The 27,709-nt window shown below is 43.6% G+C and overlaps 1 protein-coding gene and 1 long non-coding RNA gene across 3 annotated transcripts in view; one reads left to right on the top strand and one right to left on the bottom strand.

Annotated features, from left to right (window-relative positions):
* LOC142299511 (uncharacterized) overlaps positions 1–2,828 on the top strand; it is a 98,516-nt gene extending 95,688 nt beyond the window's left edge. Inside the window, exon 4 of the long non-coding RNA XR_012752657.1 lies at positions 2,498–2,828. This is a non-coding gene — a long non-coding RNA (uncharacterized LOC142299511). The remainder of the gene's footprint in view (positions 1–2,497) is intronic.
* IFT81 (intraflagellar transport 81) overlaps positions 1–27,709 on the bottom strand; it is a 264,881-nt gene that overhangs the window by 3,627 nt on the left and 233,545 nt on the right. The window contains exon 18 of one of the 2 annotated variants that reach the window (XM_075341832.1): positions 14,694–14,739. The exons of the other annotated variant lie outside the window; for it this stretch is intronic. Coding sequence (XP_075197947.1) covers positions 14,694–14,739 — 46 coding nt within the window. The remainder of the gene's footprint in view (positions 1–14,693; positions 14,740–27,709) is intronic. 2 annotated transcript variants of the gene reach the window in all.

The following is a 27,709-nucleotide window of genomic DNA, read 5'->3' as shown; positions in this document are numbered from 1 at the left end:
CAAGCACAATGCCTGTTTCTCACAGTCTGCACTAGAGAACGGGCTTTCATAGAACAATCATATGGCTTTAAAACTTGAGAAAAGCTGGTTTCTCCAACAGAGGGCATGGGAAACAGACATTATCTGAAGAGCACAGCAAGTACTGCTTAGCTAGAGTTCTCTGGGTTATGATAAAGGCCTAGCGACTATTAATAGCCTAGGAAAATACACTCCCGCGCTGAGGAGTCATTTTTATATTTCTCTTTGTCTTATAAAGGAAAAACATTTTTTTATACAATGTATAGTTATAATTTGTGTGGATTACTTATTTATTCTTGTCATTTACAAGTAAATTTGCAATAAACATGCCATAAAGTTTGCTAAAAGTTTTCTTTAGTGAAGTTTATGTGATGTAAGTTTATGTGATGTTAAAGGGGAAGTCCAAAATACACATTAATTTTCATCCTACATGCCCATCTATTTAATGCCGTAACCTAATCTATTTTCTAATATACCTTAATTAAAAAGGCCTTACCATTTCTGTATTACACCATCTAAATGCTTGACTGTATTTATTTTTTTACTATTTCCTTTTTTGATGACACTTCCTTTCAGAATATCCCAGTGCATGCTGGGATACTGAAATGAAACGTCATCAGCCTCTGCCACTTCCCTGTAACGAAGCGTCATCATAGTTGTCCGTTTCAGGGGTTGGGCTAGAAAGCGTCGGCTGTAACCACGCCCCCTGCACTGACTGACAGCTGGTTCTAATGCAGAGTGGCTGTCAGTCTATACGGGGCGCGTGGGTACAGCTGCCGCTCTCCATACACATAGCGGTGACTGAAAATGGAACACCTCTGGGAATATTACAGTTCATTTCATCCCAGCAGCAGGGTTTACAGGAGCCGGGCATTTTTCAAACGCTATTAACCACATATATGCGACGTAATAGCGTTTTTACAAGTGACAAGATCCCTTTAAAAGACGCAACCACTTAATGAATCAGGAGAATCTAACAAGTGATATGCACCTTGCCACAAATCTAGCTCCAGTCCCCAATTTCTGGCATAAGGAACATCACTGCTCGTCATGAATTACAGGAGCTTGGGTGTGACAACCCCTGTCCCACCCATTTTGGTGGAGGTGAGAAAAACTGGCAGAAAATGCCAAAAGTCCCCTAATGTTTTCGTAACTGAGATGTGAAAAATGTAGCAACTTTTCAAAAGCTTGTTATGCCAGTTTTCTGGTGTAAAAACTTTGATGAATAAGGGCCTATGTGCCATAAATGTATAGTAGATATGGTCTTGAGACACATGCACTACTAGGGGTTCAGGATCCCCAGACAAATTGAAATGAATTCTGGCCACCTACTCTGACAGCAGCGAGCAGCAGGGTCCTGTTCTCAATATAGATGTAGGTTCCATTGGTTGGACCCATATATAATATATATACAGTTGAAATCAGAAGTTTACATACAATATCTAAAAGACACATCTGCATGTTTTTCTCACTATCTCACATGAAATCAGAATAAACCTTTCTCGTTTTAGGTCAATTTAGGAACCAAAATTATTTATATTTGCCAAACACCAGATTAATGAGAGAGAATGTTTTAAGGCATTTTTATTACTTTCTGCAAGCTCAAAAGTTTACATACATTACATTAGTATTTGGTACCATTGCCCTTAAACTGTATGACTTGGCCGAAACGTTTTGGATATCCTTCCATAAGCTTCTCACAATAGCTGGTAGGAATTTGGGCCCAATCCACCTGACAGATCTGGTGTAACTGAGCCATGTGTGTAGGTCTCCTTGCTTGCATCTGCCTTTTCAGCTTTGTCCATAAATTTTCAATAGGATTGAAATAATAGCATATAATATTTATTCACTTATATACGCTGTTGATTCCATAGCGCTTTACATACATCAGCAATCAGGGCTTTGTGATGGCCGTTCCAAAACATTGACTTTATTATCCTTAAGCCACTTTGTAACCAGTTTGGCAGTATGCTTCGGGTCATTGTCCATTTGGAAGACCCATTTCTGCTCAAGGTTTAGTTTCCTGGCTGATGTCTTGAGATGTTGCTTCACTATTGCCACATAATCTTCTTACCTCGTGATGCCATCTATTTTGTAAATTGCTGCAGTCCCTTCTGCAGCAAAACAACCCCACAACATGATGCTGCCACCACCGTGTTTTACAGTTGGGATGGTGCTCTTAGGCTTCGAAGCTTCTCCCTTTTTTCTCTAAACGTAACCACGGTCATTATGGCCATACAGTTCAATTTTAGTTTTGTCAGACCACAGGACATGTCTCCAAAAACTAAGGCCTTTCTTCCCGTGTGCATTTACAAACAGTAATCTGGCTTTTTTTATGTTACTTTTGGAGTAATAGCTTCTTCCTCGCAGAGAGGCTTTTTCGCACATGTTGATAAAGTACTCATCTCACTGTGAATAATGACATAATCTTACAACCTTCCACCAGCATATTCAGAATGTCTTTTGCTTTTGTTTTTAGGTTGATATGCACATGTCTGACCAAAGCACGCTCATCTCTGGAGCACAGAATCGTCTTCAGGTATCTGAAAATTGCACCCAAAGATGAACCAGACTTGTTCAAGTCCACAATTCTCTTCCTGAGCTCTTTGCTGATTTCTTGTGACTTTCCCATGTTGCTACACAAAGAAGCAGTGTGTTTAAGGTGTGCATTAAAATACATCCACAGGTGTGTCTCGAACTCAGATGTTGCCATGAACTTATCACAAGCTTCCAAAGATATGACATCATCATATGGGCAGTCCCATATTGTTTAAAGGCATAGTACTCTTAGTGTATGTAAACTTTTGACTTTGCAGACAATAATAAAAATGCCTTAAAACATTCTCTCTGTCATTATTCTGGCATTTGGCAAATATAAATAATTTCGGTAATCCTAACTGACCAAAAACGGGAAAGGTTTATTCTGATTTCATGTCAGATAGTGAGAAAAGCATAGTTAGTAGATAGTGTATGTAAACGTCTGGTTTCAATTGTATATACTAGTTAATCTGAACTTTACTTTTTGGCTGATATAATCCTCATTAAAGGGGTTCTTTGGGAATAGAACAAAAAAAATAAACTGACGGAAATGTTATTAATAATGTGGGAGTACCTATACCATGTACTGTCATTCAGTATACGTAGAGTAGAGGAAAAGGTTAACCCGTTCTACCGTGTGGATAGAAGAAATCACATTACAGATTCTGATTCCTGAAGGAGTTGTATAGACTCTGAAACGCGTTGAATATTGAATAATAAAATCATGAATATTACTACTCCAAAGTGATTTCTTCTATCCATACGGCAGAGCGGGTTAACTCTTTCCTCTACATATTCATCCTCTCGGTCTGCGACAGCCAATGTGATGATCAATTCTGCTTACATGGTAGTTGTGATCTTCACAACTCCCCTAGGTGAGTGTTTCTGTGAATTTTATTCTGGTTCCACCAGGATAACACACCATCTGCGCCTTTTGTCTATACCAGAAACATTTCAGAAAGACAGGGAGAGGTGGAGGTGTGCCCAGCTGAAACATTTCCTAAAAACTCTCACCCCTAGGATGCAGTTCTTGTCGGAAAGGACCCATTTTGAAACTATGTGTCTGGCATTGGAACCTATGTGGCATACACTTTCTATGTCCTGCAATGGGAAAATTACTTAGGTATAAGTTTCTCCTCAGAGCAACAAACTAGGATATTTAGTTTTGCTCAAAATACATTTTTTACCTTGAGACTACAAGAGGCCAATTACAAAATCCTTGCATGCTGGTATAGAGTCCCCTCTTGTTTGCACACCTCAGTTGACCAGGTATGTTGGCGGTGCAGCTGGGCAGAGGACACTTTCCTACATATTTTCTGGGGCTGTAATGTGTTGCAACCCTTCTGGACCAGGGTAAGTCAAATTAACCGCACAGTGACGGGGTTTACGGGAGAAATGGGGCCAGAATTCTACTTGCTACAGTACAGTGAGATGCCGTTGTCCACGTACAAACGCTCCCTCGTAAGATTTTTGATTATGGTGGCGCATTCATGTGTCCCCCTAAACTGGAGGAGTGTCACCTGCCCGTCGGTAGTTCTGTGGATCTCGAGAGTCAATGACCTTATGCACATGGAGGACTTGACTTCTTTGATCCATGACACCTATCAAAAGTTCTGGGTCACCTGGTATTACTGGATGGACTTTCAGCAGACAGACGAGTATAAGGAGGCACTAAGATAATTCGGGACAAGTGTGGGCCTGTTCATTTCTGGGTGAATTGGTGCCCCTTCTATACCCCCACCGGACTCCCCCCCCTTTTTTTTTTCTCCTTCCTCCCCCCTTCTACTTCTCTCCTTTTCCTCGGTCTTTCTCTCTTCTTCTTTTCTTGACTTCTCCTCTCCTCTGTCTAACATTGGGCAGGGGTTTCCTTTCTCTTGTAAAAGTCTTTGAGAACTTTGTTTACCACTACTTGATTTTCCTGTGATGATATACAATTTGTAAGTAATCTTTTTCTTGAATTGTGATTTCCTGTTGTACAATCAATCGTTGTCAAGTTAAATAAAGAATTCTAAAAACGAAAGACAGGGAGATTAGCAGAGTGAGCGGCCTCTGTTTAGGGGGTGGTTCAGGGGCAGAGAGTCTACTGCACATGCTCACAGGCATCTGTCCTCTTAATATTCTATAACAGATTTCTGTGATTGTAACAAGGTGGCCATTTTAATTCTATAGTAATTTCTTACCTTCACAAAATGACTGGGATTTGCTAATTAAAAGTATTTCTGTAATTATTTTTAATTTTCTTTAGTAATTTGTGTTCCATTCCAGGAGATCCCCTTGAAGGCATTGTTTTTCAAGAATAATTTTTTTTTTTTTACGGAAGCCACTCTGGAGACCAGATGATCATCTCGTGTACAATTTCTGAACAGATGATCTATCGGCCCTTTGAGAAAATGTAGCAAAACATTTTATCAAATGAATACCTCTCTATATGCAATCTCCGATCCTCCCATGACCTCCTTTTCTTCATACGGAATGTAAACCAATCACCTCCAAGACTTTTCCTGAGCATCTCCCATCCACTGAAATTCAGCGCCTCAGCATTGTCTGATTGTCTCCCACAACTGAAACCTTCAGAATCAACCTGAAAACTCAACTATTCAGAAAAGCCAAACACCAGGAATAATCCTGCTGCCATCTCACTATCACTGGAGTTGCAGCAACTACCCCACCTCCCACAACCTATTGTCTCCTTTCCCATTACCTATAGATTGTAACCAGGGCAGGATCCTCTCCCCTCTGTACCAGTCTGTCACCATTATTTTGTTTATTATATTTTATAAATGTATTATGTAAATCCTTTTCACATGTACAGTACCATGAAAATAATGATGCTGTAAAATAAATAACAATTTTAACTTGTCTACTGAATATAAAATACATATTATATAAATATTTTATACTTCATCTGGAGGTATTATTTGTGTGTGTGTGTGTATATACATGCAGAGTGCGGGAGGGGGCGGAACCGAGCAGGGAAGTGTCAGGCTACCTGCACATGTAGCCAGGGTAAATATCGGGTAAAAACTAAGCAAAGCACTTTGCTTGGTTACTCGATATTTAACTTAGTTACCAGCGTACACCGCTTAGCGCTGGCTCCTTGCACATGTAACCAGGGTAAATATCGGGTAACTCGGCAAAGCGCATTGCTTGGTAACCCAATGTGTATCCTGGTTACGTGTGCAGGGAGCCAAAGAGAGCATGCGCAGCGAAATCCTACGGATTGCGCTGCTCAAAAAACATTACAAGCTGCGTTCCTCCCGGCCCGCGATCAGTCATTCCACGACTGATCAGTCGGGCGGAGGATGCAACGCAGCATCATCAGTCACAATCTGCCACTCATACAAGTCTATGGGAACAACGGAATCCGCCAAACGGATTCCGTTGTTTACCAGAGCAGCAGATTGTGACTGATACAATTTAACGGAAGTGTGAACCTAGCCTTAGGCTAATTTTACCCCTAGTGGTTACCAAGTGACTTCAGCATGACAGTCAGATGGATTATAATATGAGGAGAGTAAATTGATTACCTATTCTTAATGGCCATGTGGTTGGGTAGTAACTAATAAGCATTTACCGTATTTTTCGGACCATAAGACGCACTTTTTTCCCACCAAATGTTGGGGGAAAGTTGGGGGTGCGTCTTATGGTCTGACTATAGGGCTGCGGCCGGGAACGAGGGTGCTGCGGTGGAGCGGGTCATCGGGGGCACAAGCAGGCAGCAGCAGCGCCTGCCGTGACCTTGTGGGCCCGCTCATTACATATGCACGCCCATCCTCCCGCCCATTTCTCAGCGCAGAAGCCGGCGCTGACAGGTGGGCGGGAGGACGAGCGGGGACGCGCACATAGTAAAGAGCCGGTCCGCATTATCACCCCTGGCAATTACAGCCTGGAGTGATCATGTGCGGCTGTATTCACTGCTCCCCGCGAGTCATCATCAGCGCGGGGTGCAGTGAATCAGTACACTCACCCGTCCCCGTGTGTGGAGCCGCCCCCTGCAGCACACGATGTCTTCCTGTCTGTGCCGGTCAGCTGATCTGTGCTGGTCAGCTGATCGGCACAGACAGGAAGACATCGCGTGCTGCAGGGGAACGGCTCCACACACACAGATCAGCGTGCCAGAGAGGAAGATGTGATCGGTGCTGCAGGGAGTGAGGAAAAGGTGAGTATAAATGAAATGTTTATTTTTTTGCTCTGTGCTATAGGATACAGGCCATATACCAGGATGGTATATGAGCACGATGGGGGCATATAGCAGGATGGGAGTATATGAGCAGGATGGATGGGGGTATATGAACAGGATGGGGGTATATGGACAGGATGGGGGGTATATGAACAGGATGGGAGTATATGAGCAGGATGGATGGGGGGTATATGAACAGGATGGGGGTATATGAACAGGATGGGGGTATATGAACAGGATGGGGGTATATGAACAGGATGGCAGTATATGAGCAGGATGGATGGGGGTATATGAACAGGATGGGGGTATATGAACAGGATGGGGGTATATGAACAGGATGGGGGTATATGAGCAGGATGGGGTATATGAACAGGATAGGAGTATAGGATCAGGATGGATGGGGGGTATATCAATAGAATGGGGGTATATAAACAGGATGGGGGTATATGAACAGGATGGGAGTATATGAGCAGGATGGGGGAATATGAGCAGGATAGGGGTATATGAGCAGGATGGGGGTTTATAGCAGGATCATATACAAGGCAGGAGGATCATTACCAGGATGGGGTACCTTAGTAGAGAATTTGGGGACATTACCCCCATAACAGTATCAGCAGCAGATCTCGCCCCATAACAGTGTGTCATGACCACATTTTTTTGCCTAAAGTTTTATTTTCCTATTTTCCTCCTCTAAAACCAGGGTGCGTCTTATAGTCCGAAAAATACGGTAATAGCCACTTTGACTGTCATGACACAGCCGGGCACCCACCACTGATTCTATGCTGAGGACAAGTCTTCTTATATGTTGTAAATAAGCTCTAAATGGAGGCTTAAACATGCAGCAGTTTTCACTTTCAGCTTTTCCTGCCAACATGAAATTAAACCATCGGTTTTAAAATAAATTAACCACAATTTTCCTTTGCAATTGCATATCTGTAACAGAAGAAACACTTCTGTCAATCACACAGCATCTTGTCAGGCCAAGGAACTGCAGGCATTCATAGCGTTACTGTAAAAGGAAATGTTTGACATCTATTTTAGTCTATTGCCATCATTGTACAATGGAAAACGGAGAAGAAAAAGTTAACGGTGCTCGTACAATCTTTAGAAAATAAACTGCAGCAGCATCCAATAATACAGTCCCATCAATAACAGTTTATTGTTACGCGCCCCCTCTAATCCTGCCAATTCACACGACAAAAGGCAAAAACTATTCAGCTTTACTCTACAAACACATGGAAAATTAAACATCCTGTATTCCCCTGTGTGGATGGATCACATTACAAACATTCTATATTAGAGCAATGCTCATATCCTTTGTAGAAGTAAAATCTATTCAATAAATACAAATATTGTTTAGATGAACTACTTTAATAATGAACTATGAAAATTAGTCGTAAGGCAGTAAACTCAGTGGGGGAAGAAATTAACAAAAAAATAAAATCAATTATGCAGTATAATATTGAGCAGAAATACACTACCTTTTCTGGCCCGAGGGCCACATTGTGAGAAGTAATCCATCGGCCACAATAAATCTTAAAAGAGTATTAGCATCCATTTATATTACCAGGATAATACACAATATCAATGGCTGATTAGTGCCAAATTTACATCCAGGACTCCAATCCCCAATTCCCCTGTGCGCACTTCAGACAGAAGTAGATCAGGCATGTGTGGGGCTCTCTACATTGCAGTTTATGTGAGTATTTGACAAGTCTCAAACTACTATCCACTTTGTTTACTCTTAAAGCGAATCTGCAGGTTTTTGCCACTTATTCTAATAGCAGCATTATATAGGGACAGAACCTGATTCCAGTGATGTGCCACTTAGGGGGGCTGTACACGTTGCGACATCGCTTCCGAAATATCGTCGGAGTCACGTCGTTAGTGACGCACATCCGGCGCCGGTAGCAACATCGCAACGTGTAAATCCTAGGTGCGACGATAAACGATCGCAAAAGCGTCGACAATCGGTGATCTGTGTAACGTCGTTCATTTTCAAAACGTCGGGTCGACCGCAGGTACGATGTTGTTTGTCGTTCCTGCAGCTCCACACATCGCTGTGTGTAAACCCGCAGGAGCGACAAACATCTCCTTACCTGCGTCCCGACGGCAATGCAGCAGGGAGAAGGTGGGCGGGATGTTATGTCCCGCTCATCTCCGCCCCTCCGCTTCTATTGGCCGGCCGATTAGTGAGGTCGCGGTGAAGTCGCTGTGACGCCGAACGCACCTCCCCCTTGAAGGAGGGATAGTTCGGCGGTCACAGTGACGTCGCCGAGCAGGTATGTGCGTGTGAAGCTGACGTAGCGATAATGTTCGCTACGGCAGCAATCACTACATATCGCATGTACGACGGGGGCGGGTGCTATCGTGCTCGGCATCGCTAGCCGATGCTAGCGATGTCGCAACGTGTAAAGTACCCCTTAGGCTCACCTCACATCAGCGGTATTTTGCCGCAAAACCGGATCCGGTACAAATGCGTTTCAGGTCCATTCATTTCCAATGGAATGGTGGCAAGATGCGGTCACATGCGGTTGTGTATGACGCACGCAACAGCATGTGATCGCATCTTGCCGCCATTCCATTGGAAATGAATGGAACTGAAACGCATTTGTACCGTATCCGGTTTTGCGGCAAAATACCGCTGATGTGAGGTGAGTCTTACCCGACTGCTTGGTGCAGTTTTAATAAAATTCCTCTTTTGGCTGATTTAGATGTAGCAGAGGAGAGGCTTTTTTTTAAATCAGGTTCATTTTTATTAAGCAACATGGTTACATAACAGAAATAATATAGTATTTTCCACCGCAAAAACAATACAGAAAAAAAGAGAAAAAAAAACATTCAGTCAAAAGAACCGCACTTAAGCTGTACAATAAACAATGCACCTGCAGTTCATACCCAACATTAATGTAGGTCACAAATTGAATATTCCATTTTAATATACTACCCTTATCATAAAAATTCTCACATCATTTTCAGCAACTCTATACATTTCAGATATGCGCAATTCCACCCCGATTCGGTGAACCATTAACCAGTTATGAGAAGAAGGACCTGGTCATCCACACTGTCTTGTAGCAACTCTGACGAGGGAAGGCCCGGAGTGTCCAACCATTCCCCCCAAAGCTTATAGAATTTCTTTAGTGCATTTGTTTTGAGGTATACCCCCCCTATCTAACCTAAGTATAGCATTAACTCTTTCCCTAAAGCCCACGATGGCTGGAGGAGATGGATCCAGGCAGTGATAAACCAACAGTTTCCTGGCCTGATACAGAAGTCATGTAACAATGGCTTGCTCAAATCCTCCCCCTCTTCCAGGAGACCTAGGATGCATGTAGCTGGTCTTGGTTGTAGTCGTCTGCTGAAAACTTGCTCAATCAAAGCAAATACTGCCTTCCAATATACTTCAATATTCCCACAGAACCACATCATATTAGCATTCTCCCGATCACACCTAGGGCAAAAGTCATCTGTCTGGATCCCCATCTTATGTAATAGACTGGGTGTCCTGTACAGTCTATGCAGCAACAATAGCTGCGACAGTCCTTCATTTTCAGAAACAGCTAAGCTTGGAGTCTGAGACAGGACGTCAACCCATTGTTCCGCCATCATAGGGCCTAAGGGTACCTTCACACTTTAGCGATGCAGCAACGATCCGACCAGCGATCTGACCTGGTCAGGATCGCTGCTGCATCGCTACATGGTCGCTGGTGAGCTGTCAAACAGGCAGATCTCACCAGCGACCAGCCCCCAGCCAGCAGCGACGTGCAAGCGATGCTGCGCTTGCACGGAGCCGGCGTCTGGAAGCTGCGGACACTGGTAACTAAGTTAAACATTGGGTATGGTTACCCGATGTTTACCTTAGTTACCAGCGCACACCACTTAGCTTAGCGTGTGCAGGGAGCAGGAGCCAGCACTGGCAGCGTGAGAGCTGCATAGGCTGGTAACGAAGGTAAATATCGGGTAACCACCTTGGTTACCCGATGTTTACCTTGGTTACAGCTTACCGCAGGCTGTCAGACGCCGGCTCCTGCTCCCTTCACATTCAGGATTGTTGCTCTCTCGCTGTCACACACAGCGATGTGCGCTTATCAGCGGGAGAGCAACAATAAAAAAACGAACCAGCACTGTGTGTAACGAGCAGCGATCTCACAGCAGGGGCCAGATCGCTGCTCAGTGTCACACACAGCGAGATCGCTAATGAGGTCACAAAAAACGTGACTCAGCAGCGATCTCAGTAGCGATCTCGCTGTGTGTGAAGTACCCCTAAATCCCTCTCCCACTTCTCTCTAATTTGCAGATGGAATTTGTTAAGATAGCCAGATAGCATCGCTGTATATAGCCTAGAAAAAATACCATAGGAGCGGTCAGAGGTCAGCGAGGGTGATTCCGCTGTATACGAATATTCACATGGCGGGTCTGTGTCTCGTAGGCGTGCCGGAGTTGTAAGTACTGATAGAAGGAACTGTGCGGTATCCCAAATTCAGCCTGAAGCTGATCAAAACTTTTAGGCCCTGTGCGCACTGGAAAACGGAATTTTCTTAAGAAAATTCCGCAGGGTTTGAAAGATTACCGCACCCGCGGTAAAAAAACGCGGCAAACCGCACCCGAAAACCGCAGGCGGTTTGCCGCGGTTTGCTGCAGTTTTACCGCAGTATTGTTCGCGGTATTGCCGCATGCGGGTTGGTACATATGCTTTAATGCATTCAATGCAATAAAGCACATTTAAAAAAAAAAAAGAAAAGTAATTTCCTTCTGAGATAGATAGCAGACAGATAAATAGACAGATAGAAGAATAGAAGACAAATAGAAGAATAGATAGAATAGATAGAGGGATAGATAGAATTATAGAGGGATAGATAAATAGAGTCCCTGTGAGTACACGCTGCATTTCTCCCGAGCGGTACTGTGTGTTCACATTACCGGCCGTGAGAAATGACCTGTGATTACCTCTGCAGTCTGTCTCGTTGTGGCTGGATGCAAGCATCGGAGGACGTGGATTATGCCGGAGCTGTGTGTTTCGGGGGGGGGTTAATAAAGGGGTGAACCAGGGGCTTTTTTGTGTTTTATTTAAAATAAAGGATTTTTCGGTGTGTGTGTTTTTTCACTTTACTTACGGGTTGATCATGTCAGCTGTCTCATAGACGCTGCCATGATCAAGCCTGGACGTAGTGGCGGCGATCCGCCGCCATTAACTCCTTATATTACCCTGATTGTCACCGCATCACGGCAACAGGAAGAGCTGGGGACACTCCGGTACTGCCGCATAATGGATGCGACAGTCCCGGGGCAGCTGCGGGCTGATATTCTCGGCTGCGGGAGGGGGGGGGCATTAACCCTGGCCCTCGCCCTCCCCAGCCTGAGAATACATGGCCGCCGCTGTGTGCTTACCTCGGCTGGACGGTAAAAATACGGCGGAGCCCACGTGTTTTTTTTTTCTATGTCCGTTTGATTTCTAAGTGTATTCTTTGTCTGTGTGTGTGTGTGATGTGTGTGTGTTCTGTCTGTGATGTGTGTGTTTACTCTCTGCTCCGCTTCCTCTCCGTGTCATAATGACATCACTTCCCTGCAAACTGCAGGGCAGCGATGAACATTACCGCAGGTAAACCGCGAAATACCGGAGGGAATAACACAGGAAAACGCAATTAACCGCACAGAATTTGCTGCCTGCGTTATTCCCTGCGGGATTTCACGATTACATGGCAGTCAATGGAGTGAAATCCCGCAGCGACGTGCGGAAAAGAAGTGACATGCAATTGTTTTTGCTGCGGGAATCCCGCAGCAAAACATGCAGCTGTCAAAATCCGCATAGTGTGCACAGCATTTTTTTTTCCCATAGGTTTTGCTGGTGAATCACTGCAGAGATGTTATGAACATAACATGCAGCGAAACATTCAGCAAAACCGCAGGAAATCCGCGGCAAAAAACGGCAAGTGCGCACAGGGCCTTAGTGTATTATTCTGTAGTATTTGAGAAACCAAATGCACACCCCTCCCTACCCACATTCCCCAGCCCGGGAGTTACTGCAGCTCTTCTAGTCCGTGATTATGCCATAAGGGCCATTACTCTGTCAATCCTGATATTCCCAGCAACTCCTTCCCTCTATCCAACACCCTGTATATCAGTGCCAATGTTGGGTATGATCGTCTGTTTTTGGGAGAGTATCCCACTTCCAAAAAGGCCACTGGGTGTCTCCATTTAGTATGGCTCTTCACCAGTTTACCCCCAACATCATATGACTGATCCTTTTCCCAGCCCCTAAAATGTTGCTTCTGTGCCGAAATATAGTAAATCCACAGGTTGGGGACTGTCAGGCCCCCCTCCTCCTTCCCTCTCTGCAGAGTCTCAAGACAAATTCTGGCCTGTTGCTTTTTTTCCACAGGAGTTCCCGAAACAAAGTGTTGATTTTACGAAAGAACTTCCAATGGATCTATATTGGGGAGTTGTGGAGAAGATACAGAAGTTTAGGCATAAACACCATTTTTAGTAGGTTGGTTCGACCAGTAAGGGACAGCGGGAGTCGGCACAAAGCATCCATCTTACTCCTAAACTGAAGCAGCACAGGTTCTAAGTTTTGAATATAATAATCCCGTGGTCAAGCAAAAAGCACTACCCCAAGGTATTTAAATTTATCCACCGTAGGAATTGGCAAAGCCAGAGTAGAGAAAATAGGTGGAAGTGGATCTACGGGAAGCAGAGCCGATTTCTCACAGTTTATTAGGAGCCCAGAGAGCTTTCCAAATTCCTTAATAATACTATTTGCTGGTCCCACTGCTGTCCCAACCTCACTAAGGTAATAATAAATGGGATAGAGGGATATCTTTTGCTCCAGACCTCCGATCCCAAACCCTTTTACACTAGTGCGAAGCATAACCGCCAATTTTTCGATTGCCATTGCAAATAATAATGAGAGAGGGTAGCCCTGTCTTGTGCCCCTGGCCAGGCTAAAAGACGATGAGGTGTAGACATTTACTTGAATTTTGAGAGCTGAGACTTCTGAACTGTGTATAACCCATCCATATCCCTTTCTGTAGCGTCACTGTGCTTCACTTCACTTAGGGTCCCTTTACACATAGTGACGTATCAGAGATCCGACCTGGCAGGGATCTCTGAAAGTCGCTACATTGTTGCTGTTGAGCTGTCAATCACGCAGATCTCCACAATGACCAGCGATCAGCCACCAACGACCAGTGTAACGACGGCTCCCTGCACACTCAGAACCGGCGCTCGTTGGTCTCCCGCCGCCAAATACGCCGATGAGTGCTGCACAGCGGGAGACCAACAAGCAATAAATGGTCCTGATCATTTTGTCACGATCAGCAACCTCGTAGCAGGGGCCCGCTCGCTGCTGCTTGTCACACACAGCGATATCGCTGGCGAGGTCGATGATACGTCACAAAACCTGTGACGTTTTAGCGATCTCGCTAGTGATATCGTTATGTGTGACGGAGGCTTTAGCTGTACACTGTGAATTGTCAGCAAACTGCTAATCAGTGGTGGGGGTGGGTTACACAGTGTAGCATGACTTGCCTGCACGAGACATGTAATCCTGTAGTGATAATCTCCTGCCGATAAAACACAGATCGTATTGAAACCAGATCACACAGCCTAATAAGTCAAACATTGCTGTAATCAGGCTCTCTGCCCTCATATCATGCTGCTCTCAGATTGAAAAGCAAAAAACCTACTGAACAAGTCCCTTTAACTGGAGTGCCACACAGAAGGTGATCTCAGGGATAAGAATACAATACACCATTAGTGAATACCTGTCCCTGCCTCTGCCTATTACACACTTTTCTCTTTGACATACAAAATACATGCTAGCAGAGACCAGACATAGGTAAACATATTTGCGACCATGTGGTTGAAGCCAAAGAGAATGGAATTACAGGCTGCATTGGCTCCCAGAGTGCAGTCTATTCACCTCTGTTATAGAAAAGTACAATTTATATATTACCTTTCCCAAATTTTCTTGCTCTTGGATATTCTTTGAATAGTGATCCCTAAAAGATAAACAGGAAATGACTGAGCTTCAGTGAAAAAAAATAGAATCTCCTACAAAAACTAACAATTTCATTATGATTGTATTCTCAAGCAGCATTTTTGCAGTGATTTTTTTTTGCAAGCCTGGTCTGTTGACAGTAAAAATGCCATGTTCAAAATGCAGGTTTTGCTGTGGATTACTTGTGTGATTGCCTACCTGATGTATAGAGTAAGTTTTATTAACCAAAATGCATAATAAAACGCTGCAAAACCTGTTTGCTGTGCATTATGCATTTTCTCATTGATTTCTATTAGTGAAAAATGCTGCAAAAACCATGAAAATAATTTACATGCCGCAAATTAAAAAACAAAAAAACAAAAAAAAACACAAACCCTGCAGTTTTCAAATTCAGTAAGGAAAAAACGAAAACAAGTGTGCGTAAGATTTCTGAAATCTCAGCGTTTGCTGATACTGTAAGGGCTCGCACATGCAGGCGTGTAGCATGTTTTATCGGATAGCACTTGCTCCAATGTTATACTATGGAGCAGTGCTGACTGGCGGTTTTTTTTTATCATGCCGATTCGATACGAGAATAAATTTGTTGCAAGCTGCAATTGACAGCATATGTTGGACGGTGTGCACCAATTCAAGTCAATGGGTGTGTGCAAAACATCGCACTGCACGGAAGACATCCGATAGATGCCGGCACAGACAATTGAGAAGATGGAGAGATTAAAGTCTCCTTCTTCTCCTCACCTGTGCTCCTATTCCTGCATGTGAGAGAATCATATCACAGTGATTGGCACTCGGCTCACGCTCACACCAGAGTTTTAGCCATGTCGTTTGTATATAACATCTGATTTCAAATTCACATGAGAGCAAGCAAAGCGGCACTCACCACCGTCAATTTCAGTAAAATGCACTTTATTTTGGTCACATTTTGGTCAAGATTGCAGAGAGAGACATCCCTGATATGACCAACAGCTGTTTCTTCACTTATTCATGTATTCGCACAAAACATCTGTTGCTCATATCATGCATGTCCTGTCACCAAAATAAAGTGCATTTTACTGGTGGTGAGTGCCGCTTCGCTAGCTCCCCTGTACATTTTGGTTATCGTTTACAAGTATTTAGCTGAGCGCCGCAAGACATGGCTATTATAATCTGGATATCTTTTGTGTGATCCTATTGGGTGTGGCGGTAGTGCCAGCATTTTATTCTTTGGTATTTGTAAACTGATTTTAAGTTTTTATCCAAGAAGCAAGCAGCATTAGTAATGTGAAATCTTTATTACTATAATATATATGTATACATACATATACACACACACACACACACACACACACTTTATAAGGATGCAGCTCCACATTTCTGTAGAACAGAAAACTCCCCGGCTCTGTTACCAAGGCACTTACTTCAAACATTTCATGTATCTGGCAGCCACTAGGGGGCGGGTTTGTATACAGTTCCTCTTCAAGGCCCCTGGAGCTCGTACAGCTATATAAGAGCCCCTAGTGGTGGCTAAGTGATGCTGAGATTTTTAGGGTAAGAATAGTTCCCTGTACTAAATAAATGGAGCACGATAAGCTTACAAGTACATAAGGAAAGCTCTCCAAATCATTTCTGCTGCCAGCTTTTCAGTAGACATATAAAGGGTTGGCACAATTTATAGATGAAGCAGATATTACAGGCACAAGGTCAATAAAAAAAACTTAAGAACTAAGATACTGCAAGTCACAATGAAAAATACAGGATACAGATTTACAGTAAATTGGTGACACGGAGCCAAATTTTATCTGCAGTCTTCATGTGGGCAAACTTCTGTGTAGGAAGTTGTCATGGAAACCTTCTGTCATTTTCTCGTCTTCAGCAGCGGTTCACATTAGTCCACTGCTCAATCCCAGTGAAATGACCACAGCGGATTACAGCCTCTAGATTTTATTCCACCCTTTCATAAAAGAATGAAGTTTTCAAAATAATATAGACTAATGATGTTATAAAATATAATTATTTATATATTACCCTACTAGCAATGTAATATGCATTTAGTATTAAGACAAGTAATTAGGACTAGTGATGGGAAAACTCCCCGATGTTCGTGTTCGGGAGACTCGCCCGAACTTTATGTAAAGTTCAAGTTCGCAGATATCGCGAACTTCGCGTCCAAACACCGAACTTGGACTTTACAGTTATGGAATGGTGTGTGTGTGGGGGGAAGGGTCTGTAAAATAAAGAATATAATTAATAATAAACATTGTCATTATACTCACCACTCCCACGACGCGTCCTGCAGACTCTGTCTCCCAGCTGCTGTTGCTTCCGATCATTAACTTCCAGGGGTATTCACTGCTCGTCACTTGGCAGTCTTCAGCTGTTTTTTGTCCGTGTTCACGGGGACGTCAGGGTTCACCCGAGCCCATGAGTCATGGACTCGATTGAACTTTGACTGTCACTGTACGAGTCTCGCATCGGTATCACCCGGCACAGCGCACACTCCTTACAGGAGCGGCTCAGCTGCATGTAGTTCCATGCAGCTGAGGTGCTCCTGTTAGGAGAGTGTGCGCCGTGTCGGGTGATATCGATGCGAGACTCTCAGAAGTCATACGCAAGTGGAATCACACCCTCAGTGTCAGCCTGTTTCTCGCTCTGTATAGACGTTTGTCTGTACAGAGCGATAAAGCAGAGCTGACATTGCTCTACCTGTGAACTACATCGGACAAAGGATTACTTTAAAATAAAGATGGAGTCTCTAAATGTGTTTTTTGCTTTATTTCTAATAAAAAAAGAAATTTCTATGTGTTGTGTTTTTCTTTTTACTGTTTACTAGAAATTCATGGTGGCCATGTCTAATTTGGCGTGACACCATGAATTTCAGGCTTAGTACCAGCTGAGAATGCAAAGCTGGTATTAACTCCTTTATTACCCATTGTGCCACCGCCATTAGGGGGGCTGGACGAGCTAGGTAAAGCGCCTGGAAATGGCGCTAAGAAACAATGCACATTTTCCAGGGGCGGTTGCAGGCTGTGGAGAATCCCAGCCCCCAGCTGCCTGGATTTATCTGACTAGCAAACAAAATATGGTGGGAGCCCACGCATTTTTAATTATTTTTTTAAATAGTTAAAAAACAAAAAAAAATTAATGGGCTTCCCTGTATTATGTACTATGTGTGAGGGACCCAACAGCCAATCTCAGACACTGTCACGCTGTTGGAGTACCTGGAATCTGCCCACACATTCTAGATGCTGGAATGTATGGGCTAGTTTCAGGTTACTCCAGCATCCAATCACAGACACCCACTCTGTGACAGTGTCTGTGATTGTCTGTTATTTTAACACTAAAATAAAACAACAACACAGAGAAAAAAATATTTTATTAGGAATAAAACAGAAGACATTTAGAACTCTATCATTATTACCCCAAAAAAACCCTCTGACGTAGTCCAAAGGAGGGCAAGCCCATTCAGCTCTGCTACATCTGTGTGAGAAGACAAATACAGGTCTGCTCAAACAGACTCAGCTGAGAGCTGTCAGAGACTTCACCCGAGTGCTCAGCTGAGGCTTGCGTATGACTCCTGCGAGCCTTGCATCGGTATCACCCAGCACGGTGCACACTCTCCTGACAAGAGCACCTAGGCTGCATGGAAATACATGCAGCCAACTCGCTCCTGTAAGGAGAGTGTGCGTCGTGCCGGGTGATACTGATTCGAGATTCGCACAGTGACAGTCAAAGTTCAATCGAATCCATGGCTTATGGACTCGGGTGAACCCTGACGTCACCGCAAACACGGCCGAAAAAAGCCAAAAACTGACGATTGATGAGCAGTGCAGTGAATACCACCGGAAGTTAATGATCGGACCCGGAAGCAGAAGTGGCCGGAAGACAGAGTCTGCAGGACACGTTGCTGGAGCAGTAAGTATAATCATTATGTTTTTTACTAATGTGCTTTTTTTTTTACAGCCCCCAGACCCTAACTGGACCCGAACTGTAACACGAGCTTCCCAGAAAAACTCATGTTAGTGTTTGTGCACACGATCCCGATGTGTTCGGTACTGACCCCAAACTTTAGGCCTAAGCCACACAGCATGAAAATCGGTGCGAGTGGAGTGCGATAAAAAAAAAAAAAAAAATCGCATTCCACTCGGACCAATATTACACTATGTTGCAGCTCCCATAAGCGATTATTTTCTCAGCCCTAATCGGACCGAGAAACAGTCGCAGCATGCTGTAATGCGATCCTGTTTTCTCTCGCAGCCATTCAAGTCTATGGGGCAAGAGAAAAATCGCACTGCACTCGCGGTACACCGGTGTACTGCAAATGCAGGGCGAGAATAGCAATAGCCGCCTACGGAGGAGAGAGGGAGATAAATCCCTCCCTCCCCTCCTCAGTGCTGGTCCGCACCCCGAAGCTGAGGTCCGCTCACACGATCGGACCTCAGTCGCAGGGACACTCGCATGACACTCGGCTCTGCTGTACTGCCAGCGTGAGCAGAGTATCATGCGGGGGGATTGCAGTAATCCACATGTGGCCCCAGCCTAACAGTTCGGGTACGTCCATCACTAATTAGGACTAGTCACTAGAAGTTGCCAATAGCAATAAACTATTTTTCTGTAGTTCCAAGTGTCCAAAAAATAGTGTGACAAACAGATGCTTCACTTAAAGAGTTATTACCATCTTCAAGATCTAATAATAATAACAACAATACAAAATGCCTCCAATTAGAAATGTAGTATAGATCTCATGATATAGCCATGTCTCTTTCCTCATGTGCAGGACACTGCAGCTTAGGTATCCATGGTTACATCCACTCATATGGTGACAGTTAGTTGCTCATGGTTGTAACCACAGATACCTAAGCTGCAATGTCTTGCACATGAGGTAGGAGACATTAGAAGAACTATACTATATTTCTATTTGGAGGTATTTGCTAATATTATTATTACACCTACTACATATTAGGATAGGATGTTGGAGATGGGAATACACCTTTAAGGCTAAGCACTACTTTCCATCATGGGTAACAATGGGCAGTGAGGTCTTCTGGTTACCAGAGGTAAGTAACGAGTAGGCTCTGGTAGCCCTCCAAACTGGTTTTACACTAAGTACTTGTATTACTCATTTTTTCTCATCACTCATTGCATTGTGATGTTCTTTGTGAAGTGAATAGGGCCACATCACATTGTTAAAGGCCCTTTACACAATGCAACATCGCTAACGATATCGCTGTAACGTCACTGGTTTTGTAACGTAATAGCGACCTCCCCAGCGACATTGCAGTGTGTGACACGCATCAGCGACCTGGTCACCGCTGTGAGGTCGCTGATCGCTACAAATCTTTCAGGATCATTTTTCAGTCCTTTGTTCCCCGCAATATCGTTAGCGACTTAGAACTCAGCCTTTAGGCGTGCTATAGCGTTCCCTTTCCCACCCCCTTACCTCCGATTGGTGGTCGCTGTTGCGTTCTGATTGGGCGGCTTTCACTGAAAAGAAGGCAACTTTAGCGCTTCCGTCCTTTGTTTCAAAGCTACCTTGTTCCTCTGCGTGCTGGTTTGTGGATCATTAGAGAGTTCTCCAGTCTGCAATACTATAAAGCCTATACGGTAAGCATCATTTGATTGAAGCTGTATAGATAAACCAGTGTGGAGTCACCGCACAGAGAACTCTACAAAGATCCGCTAAGCAACAGACGCTCAGGAACAAAGGATATACAAGCGCGACTTTTGCCAATCTTTCCAAGCTCGGGGTCGCTAATAAGAACGCACTAGCGATCACCAATCGGGGCATGTAAAAAGGACACCTAGGTGACATCAGCGCAAAACACCACGCCCCTAACATAGGTGTGAGTCGTCAAATAGCTGCTGTGTGACACGTCCCCAACGAACAGCTAGGTCGTTCTACAGGTCTGTATCGCTGCGTCGTCCGTCGTTGGCCAGATCTGCCTGTTTGACAGCTCACCAGCGACTTTCCAGCGATCCCGGCCAGGTTGAGATCGCTGGTGGGATCACTTGAAAGTCTCAGTGTGTAAAGGGGCCTTTAGAGAATGATAACACTAAAGGCCTCCACATACATTAGACCAATGTTGTCTATACCCACCGATACAGATGGCTTTGGTGCTGGCTAACTGATTGTACAGGAAGATGCAATGTCCAAATTCAGACTGAAGGTCACTCTGTTCTCCCGTAGATAAGCCACCACACCACCACAGATGACTGGTGGCGTTCTCATATAGAACACAGGAGTGCTTGGCCCAGATCGTGCACCTGTGTATGGAAGAGACGGCAGAAATGGCTCCCAGCCGAATGATCGGTCGAAGCAGCATTTAAACAACAGCAGTTGCCAATTTGTTAATAAATTTGTTAATATATTTCCATCAGTAATAGCAATAGTAATAGGTAACAGCACAAAGTAAAGGACTAAAAATAAATGTGCTCCAAAATGGTTATCAGAAACGGCATGCAAGTATTCACTAAAAAGTACATGTCAGGAAACTTTACAGATCCTTTTATAGAAGAACCTTGGGCAGGAATATTTATGAAAACTACTTTTAAATATAAGAGAAGTAGTTTAATTGATTTTTTTCTTAATTCCATTTTATTACTGTAATGAAAACACTTTGAATAGTTATCGAGAAATAACGTCCTGTAGAACAGTCTGCCAACTTTATAAAACCGGGCGAAGTTGGCATGAGCATATAAATATCCATTTTAGCTTTCTAACCATTATCTCACAGGCTGTTCACTTAAATCAGTTGCATGCTCTTTCTACTGAGCAGATCATACAGCTTAGAAATGAATAAATGAACGGATAATGGCTTTATCCTTCTGTATCATCATTGTTAGTAATGAATGCGGTAGTAATCAGGACTGCAAAGCTCTTTTACCATACATGGTGGTCAAATCCACATCATGGGCATTTCCAATGTCATGTAATATCCTCCCGAGCTGAAAATAGCAAATCTCCCGTCATGCAAACTAACACAGAGTGTTTTCAAGGTACACTGAAGCTAATTACCTGATATGTGAAGAATAAAGTAACTTCACAGGAAATCTACCGTCAATATAAACATTTAACACAATCTCTGTTTTTTAATTCCACGCCTCAAGAGGCAACATGATTTCGATTTCTATTAATTGAAAATCGCTCAGATGGAGAATTCACATTATTAGAAATAACACAGACTTAGCTGCTTCCTAAATGAGCATGACCTGACACACGTCTCTGGTCTACATTTATGAATTTCTATTAGGCAAAAAAACAAAATCCTTGAAATTGTCTGCTCCCCTCTTTACACATTAGAAAACCTGTTTGCAGAAAAAGCCACTTGCTTAATCAGACCCTACAGATAGATATAATCTTACTCTGTGTTGGCAAATACATGGTAGAACCAACATAAATATAGTATTAACCAATGACTGAAAGCAAAACTGGGGATTCCAACTTCTACTTCCTCATATTATATTACAATACAAGGTTACACTTGAAAGGGGTTCTCCAGAAAAAAAAAAGAACAAAAGGAAAAGTTTTTGTAAATAAATTCCTAAATATCTTTAAGTTAGCAAATCATAGTCATTTTATGTAAGTAGGTAATCACTAAAGAATTAAAATCGCCACCTTTTTTTATTTTTTACACCAGCAGAAATCTGTCCTAGAATGTTAATAGTACAAAGGCCTCTGAGTGCCTGCAGTTGGAGATAACATATACCCCATAGGGGTGCTTCACACACAGCGAGCTCGCTGCCGAGATCGCTGCTGAGTCACGCTTTTTGTGACGCAGCAGTGACCTCATTAGCGATCTCGCTGTGTGTGACACTGAGCAGCGATCTGGCCCCTGCTGCGAGATCGCTGCTCGTTACACACAGCCCTGGTTCGTTTTCTTCAAAGCCGCTCTCCTGCTGTGACACACAGATCGCTGTGTGTGACAGCAAGAGAGCGACAAATGAAGCGAGCAGGGAGCAGGAGCCGGCGTCTGACAGCTGAGGTAAGCTGTATCCAAGATAAACATCGGGTAACCAAGGTGGTTACCCGATATTTACCTTAGTTACCAGCAGCTCTCACGCTGCCTGTGCTGCCGGCTCCGGCTCTCTGCACATGTAGCTGCTGTACACATCGGGTTAATTAACCCGATGTGTACAGCAGCTAGGAGAGCAAGGAGCCAGCGCTCAGTGTGCGCGGCTCCCTGCTCTCTGCACATGTAGCTGCATTACACATCGGGTTAATTAACCCGATGTGTACTGTAGCTAGGAGAGCAAGGAGCCAGCGCTTAGTGTGCGCGGCTCCCTGCTCCCTGCTCACACTGGTAACTAATGTAAACATCGGGTAACCATACCCGATGTTTACCTTAGTTACCAGTCTCCGCAGCTTCCAGACGGCGGCTCCGTGCAAGCGCAACGTCGCTTGCACGTCGCTGCTGGCTGGGGGCTGGTCACTGGTCGCTGGTGAGATCTGCCTGTTTGACAGCTCACCAGCGACCATGTAGCGATGCAGCAGCGATCCTGACCAGGTCAGATCGCTGGTCGGATCGCTGCTGCATCGCTAAGTGTGAAGGTACCCATACTGTCAAGCTATTGTCAAGTTACAGCATTCAAAAAGATAAGGTGGACAGCAGTGTGTTCATCCTCTTCTTATGTTAGCACTCCTGCTATCTCCAGTTTGAGATCAGAAATACAGAATGGACAGCAGTGTGAGCAGCCCCCTTTTACCTCAGCACTCCTGCTATTTCCATATTAGCTCAAATAGACAGTGTACAGTAGTGTGATCAGCCATTTCTTACCTCAACACTCATGGAACCTCCAGTATTAGATCAGAAATACAGGATGGATAGCAGTGTGAGCATCCCCCTCTTACCTCAGCACTCCTGGTATCTCCGTATTAGCTCAGATAGACATAATGTACAGTATTGTGAGCAGCCTCTTCCTACCTAAACACTCATGGTATCTCGACTATTAGAACAGAAATACAGGATGGATAGCAGTGTGAGCAGCCCCCTCTTACTTTAGGACTCCTGATATCTCAAGTATTAAATCAGAAATACAGGATGGACAGCAGTGTGAGCAGGCTCTTCTTACCTCAGTACCCCTGGTATCCCCAGTATTATAATATCCACTGGGAGCACTTCTACATATACATGAAAAGAGGAGGGGAGGGAGGAGCTTTTGCTCCATATGTGCACAGTCATTTACCCTTATATTTTAGGACAGGTTTCGGTCGGTGTAAAAATGCAGTGGCCATTTTAATTCTATAGTGATTACCTCTCTACAGAAGCGAGTGTGAATATTAACTAATGCTATTTAGGAATTATTTATAAATGCATTTCTTTACATCATTATTTTTTTAATTCCATGAGAATCCCTTTAACTATTTCACTCCCCAGCCCGAATTCACCTTCCTGACCAGGCCAAATTTAACAATTCTGACTAGTGTCACTTTATGTGGTAATAACTTGGGAACACTTCAATATTTCCCAGTGATTCTGAGATTGGATTTTTTGTGACACATTTAACTTCATGTTAGGGCTAAATTTCGGTCAATATGATTTGCAATTATCTATGAAAATAGTAAAAAAAATTACCAAAAATGTGAACATTTTGCAATATTCGAAATTTGAATTTTTATGTTTTCAAACTATTAATAAATAACATTTGCCACATTTCTACTTTACATAAGTACCATTTTTGACATTTTTTTGTTAGAAGGGTTAAAATTTATCAGAAAGTTCTTATTTTTCTAACAATTGCTATATATATATATTTTTTTTTTCATTTTGTTATCTATTTTCGGATTTCTTTAAAATATCTTGCAATTTTTTTTCACTTTTTTACTTAGTCCCAATATGGGACATTAACTTTTATTATTCTGATTGCTGGTATACTGTATTGCCGTGCACAAGCATTGCAATACATTATACCTTTCAGTATCACACTGTCAGAAGCTTATGATACCATGCTCATGGCATGGTCTAACAGGCTTGTCATAGCTGGCTTCCAAGGACGTTGTTAGTTAACCTCGGGTTGCCATGGCATACGCTTTGGACCCGTTATCACGTTGCGGGGGTCCCAATCTGGTGGGAGAGAGACAGCCCTTCTTCTCCCAGCCCCCTAAATGCTGCGATCGCTATTGATCGCAGCATGTAGGGAGTTAAACATACAGGAAAGGCGTGGGCACTGTCCATGGTTGTGACAGCCGGAGTTCGTCTATAAGTTACCCTGAGCTCTTGGTGGCGATCATACAGGCACAGCCCCTGTGTCCGCATAATCACCATGATGTAAACTTAATGTAATTTTGCGGGAAGCCCTTCCTTACCATGACGTAAACTTAAGTCAAATGTCGTGCAGGGGTTAATTCCCTTAGTATAAATAAGGCATTCAATTGTGAGCCAGAGATTAGTAGATGGATATGTTTACTATGACATGTGGAAGAATAGTATAATTTATATTCCTGTGAACACCACACCAGAATTAGGGGTGCTTCACACATAGCGAGCTCACTGCCGAGATCGCTGCTGAGTCACGCTTTTTGTGACGCAGCAGTGACCTCATTAGCGATCTCGCTGTGTGTGACACTGAGCAGCGTTCTGGCCCCTGCTGCGAGATCGCTGCTCGTTACACACAGCCCTGGTTCGTTTTCTTCAAAGCCGCTCTCCTGCTGTGACACACAGATCGCTATGTGTGACAGCAAGAGAGCGACAAATGAAGCGAGCAGGGAGCAGGAGCTGGCGTCTGACAGCTGAGGTAAGCTGTATCCAAGATAAACATCGGGTAACCAAGGTGGTTACCCGATATTTACCTTAGTTACCAGCCTCTGCAGCTCTCACGCTGCCTGTGCTGCCGGCTCCGGCTCTCTGCACATGTAGCTGCTGTACACATCGGGTTAATTAACCCGATGTGTACAGCAGCTAGGAGAGCAAGGAGCCAGCGCTCAGTGTGCGCGGCTCCCTGCTCCCTGCTCACACTGGTAACTAATGTAAACATCGGGTAACCATACCCGATGTTTACCTTAGTTACCAGTCTCCGCAGCTTCCAGACGGCGGCTCCGTGCAAGCGCAGCGTCGCTTGCACGTCGCTGCTGGCTGGGGGCTGTTCACTGGTCGCTGGTGAGATCTGCCTGTTTGACAGCTCACCAGCGACCATGTAGCGATGCAGCAGCGATCCTGACCAGGTCAGATCGCTGGTCGGATCGCTGCTGCATCGCTAAGTGTGAAGGTACCCTTAGAATCCATTGGTTAATAATGGCAAATTTCAACACTGGCTATGAAAATAAAAATTCTACAGGCAGATAATAGGGATAAATTATTTGAGATGGTTAAAAGTGGCCACTGTACTCCTCATTGGCTAAGACTGGATTATAGGAGGAAGGCTATTCCCATCTGCAAGATCCTATCCCAGTATGTAGTAGGTGTAATAATAATTATTTTAGTAAATACCTCCAATTAGAAATGTAGCATACTTCTAATAAGCTATGCCACTTACTTCATGTGCATGACATTGCAGCAGCATAATTACGACCACTAGCAACTAACAAACTGTCACTATATGAGTGGTTGTAACCATGGATACCTAACCTGTAATACCCTGCACATGAAGTGACATATTTAATCAGGAGAACTATACTACATTTCTAATTGGAGGTACTTGCTATATTATTACACCTATTACATATTGAGATAGGATCTTGGAGATGGGAATACCCCTTTAAGTTAGTACTGATACAGAAGTAAATCCTCTATGGATGGATTTTTTTTTGCAATGTTTCCTCTTTTGTAAAAAATTTAACAGTTTTACAGTTCTTTGAAAAAGTATTCATACCCTTTGAACTTTACCACATTTTTTTTTTAAGGTTACCAACACTGAGTAGCAAGTATTTGTGAAGTGTAAATGAAATGATGATATATGGTTTTCAATATATTTTAAAAAAATCTGAAAATTGTGAAGTGCATTCGTATTTATCCCCACTGAGTCAACACTCTGCAGGCCCACCTTTCACTGTAGTCACTGCTACAAGTCTTTTGGGGTACCAGCTTTGCACATCTAGACGCTGACTAGCTCAGTGAGATTGGATGGAGGCGTCTGTAAACAGCAATTTTCATGGGATTTCTTAAAAACTATGCTCCAGAATTGTTACTTCATGGTGAATAGCGCTATCTAGTATTCCAGAAAAGTCATGAGGTCTAACAGATTTTTTTTTAAACACCATTTTAAACACTATTGTTACAATTTATTAGATTACAATGTGAACCTCCTCATTCCCCACTCCCCCCCCCCCCCAAAAAAAAATAAAAACAACAAGGGATGTTGGTGTTCCTCAATTTAAGCTACAAGAATCAGATTTTATAGTATCAAAAATCTTAATGTCTTGGACGCTTCATTGGGGGACACAAGAACCATAGAACATCCGAAAGAAGTCCTTGGGGTTGGAAAGCCTGTACCAGCAGTGCAGAAAGAAGAATATCAATCCCTCAGGTTACTATCCAAGCAAAGTTCCCTTGTAGTACTCTTCTGATAAGGCTTGCATTCAGAGATGCAAAGGTAAGAGCTCTGCAAAGACGTGGACTGAAGACTAAGTAGTGGTCTTATGGACTAGAACAACAAACGTCTGGAGGTGTATGACCCAGGATGCTTGTGTAGAGACACGAGGGTCATGGGTGCTCTCGTCCGCTGACCCGGCCGCCTTTAGAAAGACAGCATGGCCCAGGGCTCATCCCAACTGAACGCCTGACCTCCTTAACAATGGGTGGAACACTACTCAGACAACACAGCATGCGGGAATCACAATATTAAGACTTTATTGGATTCCCAAACAATCAACGACATATGGCACATAACCAGCAAAACCACAGAATGTAACAAGCAACAGTTTCTCACCCTTGCGCTGGCTCACCAGGGATTAGAATGTCTGTGATCAGAGCTTCCAGGGCTACTTACTTAAAAACCAGCAGCACCCCGCTTTTTGCGGGCACCCACAGAGAATGGAATAACGCCAGATTTAGGAAGCTGTA

Source organism: Anomaloglossus baeobatrachus, chromosome 1 (assembly GCF_048569485.1).
Source record: "Anomaloglossus baeobatrachus isolate aAnoBae1 chromosome 1, aAnoBae1.hap1, whole genome shotgun sequence".
Classification (NCBI taxonomy): Eukaryota; Metazoa; Chordata; class Amphibia; order Anura; family Aromobatidae; genus Anomaloglossus; species Anomaloglossus baeobatrachus.
Note: the sequence above shows the minus strand (reverse complement) of the source record. Positions and strands in the feature narration are given on the sequence as shown.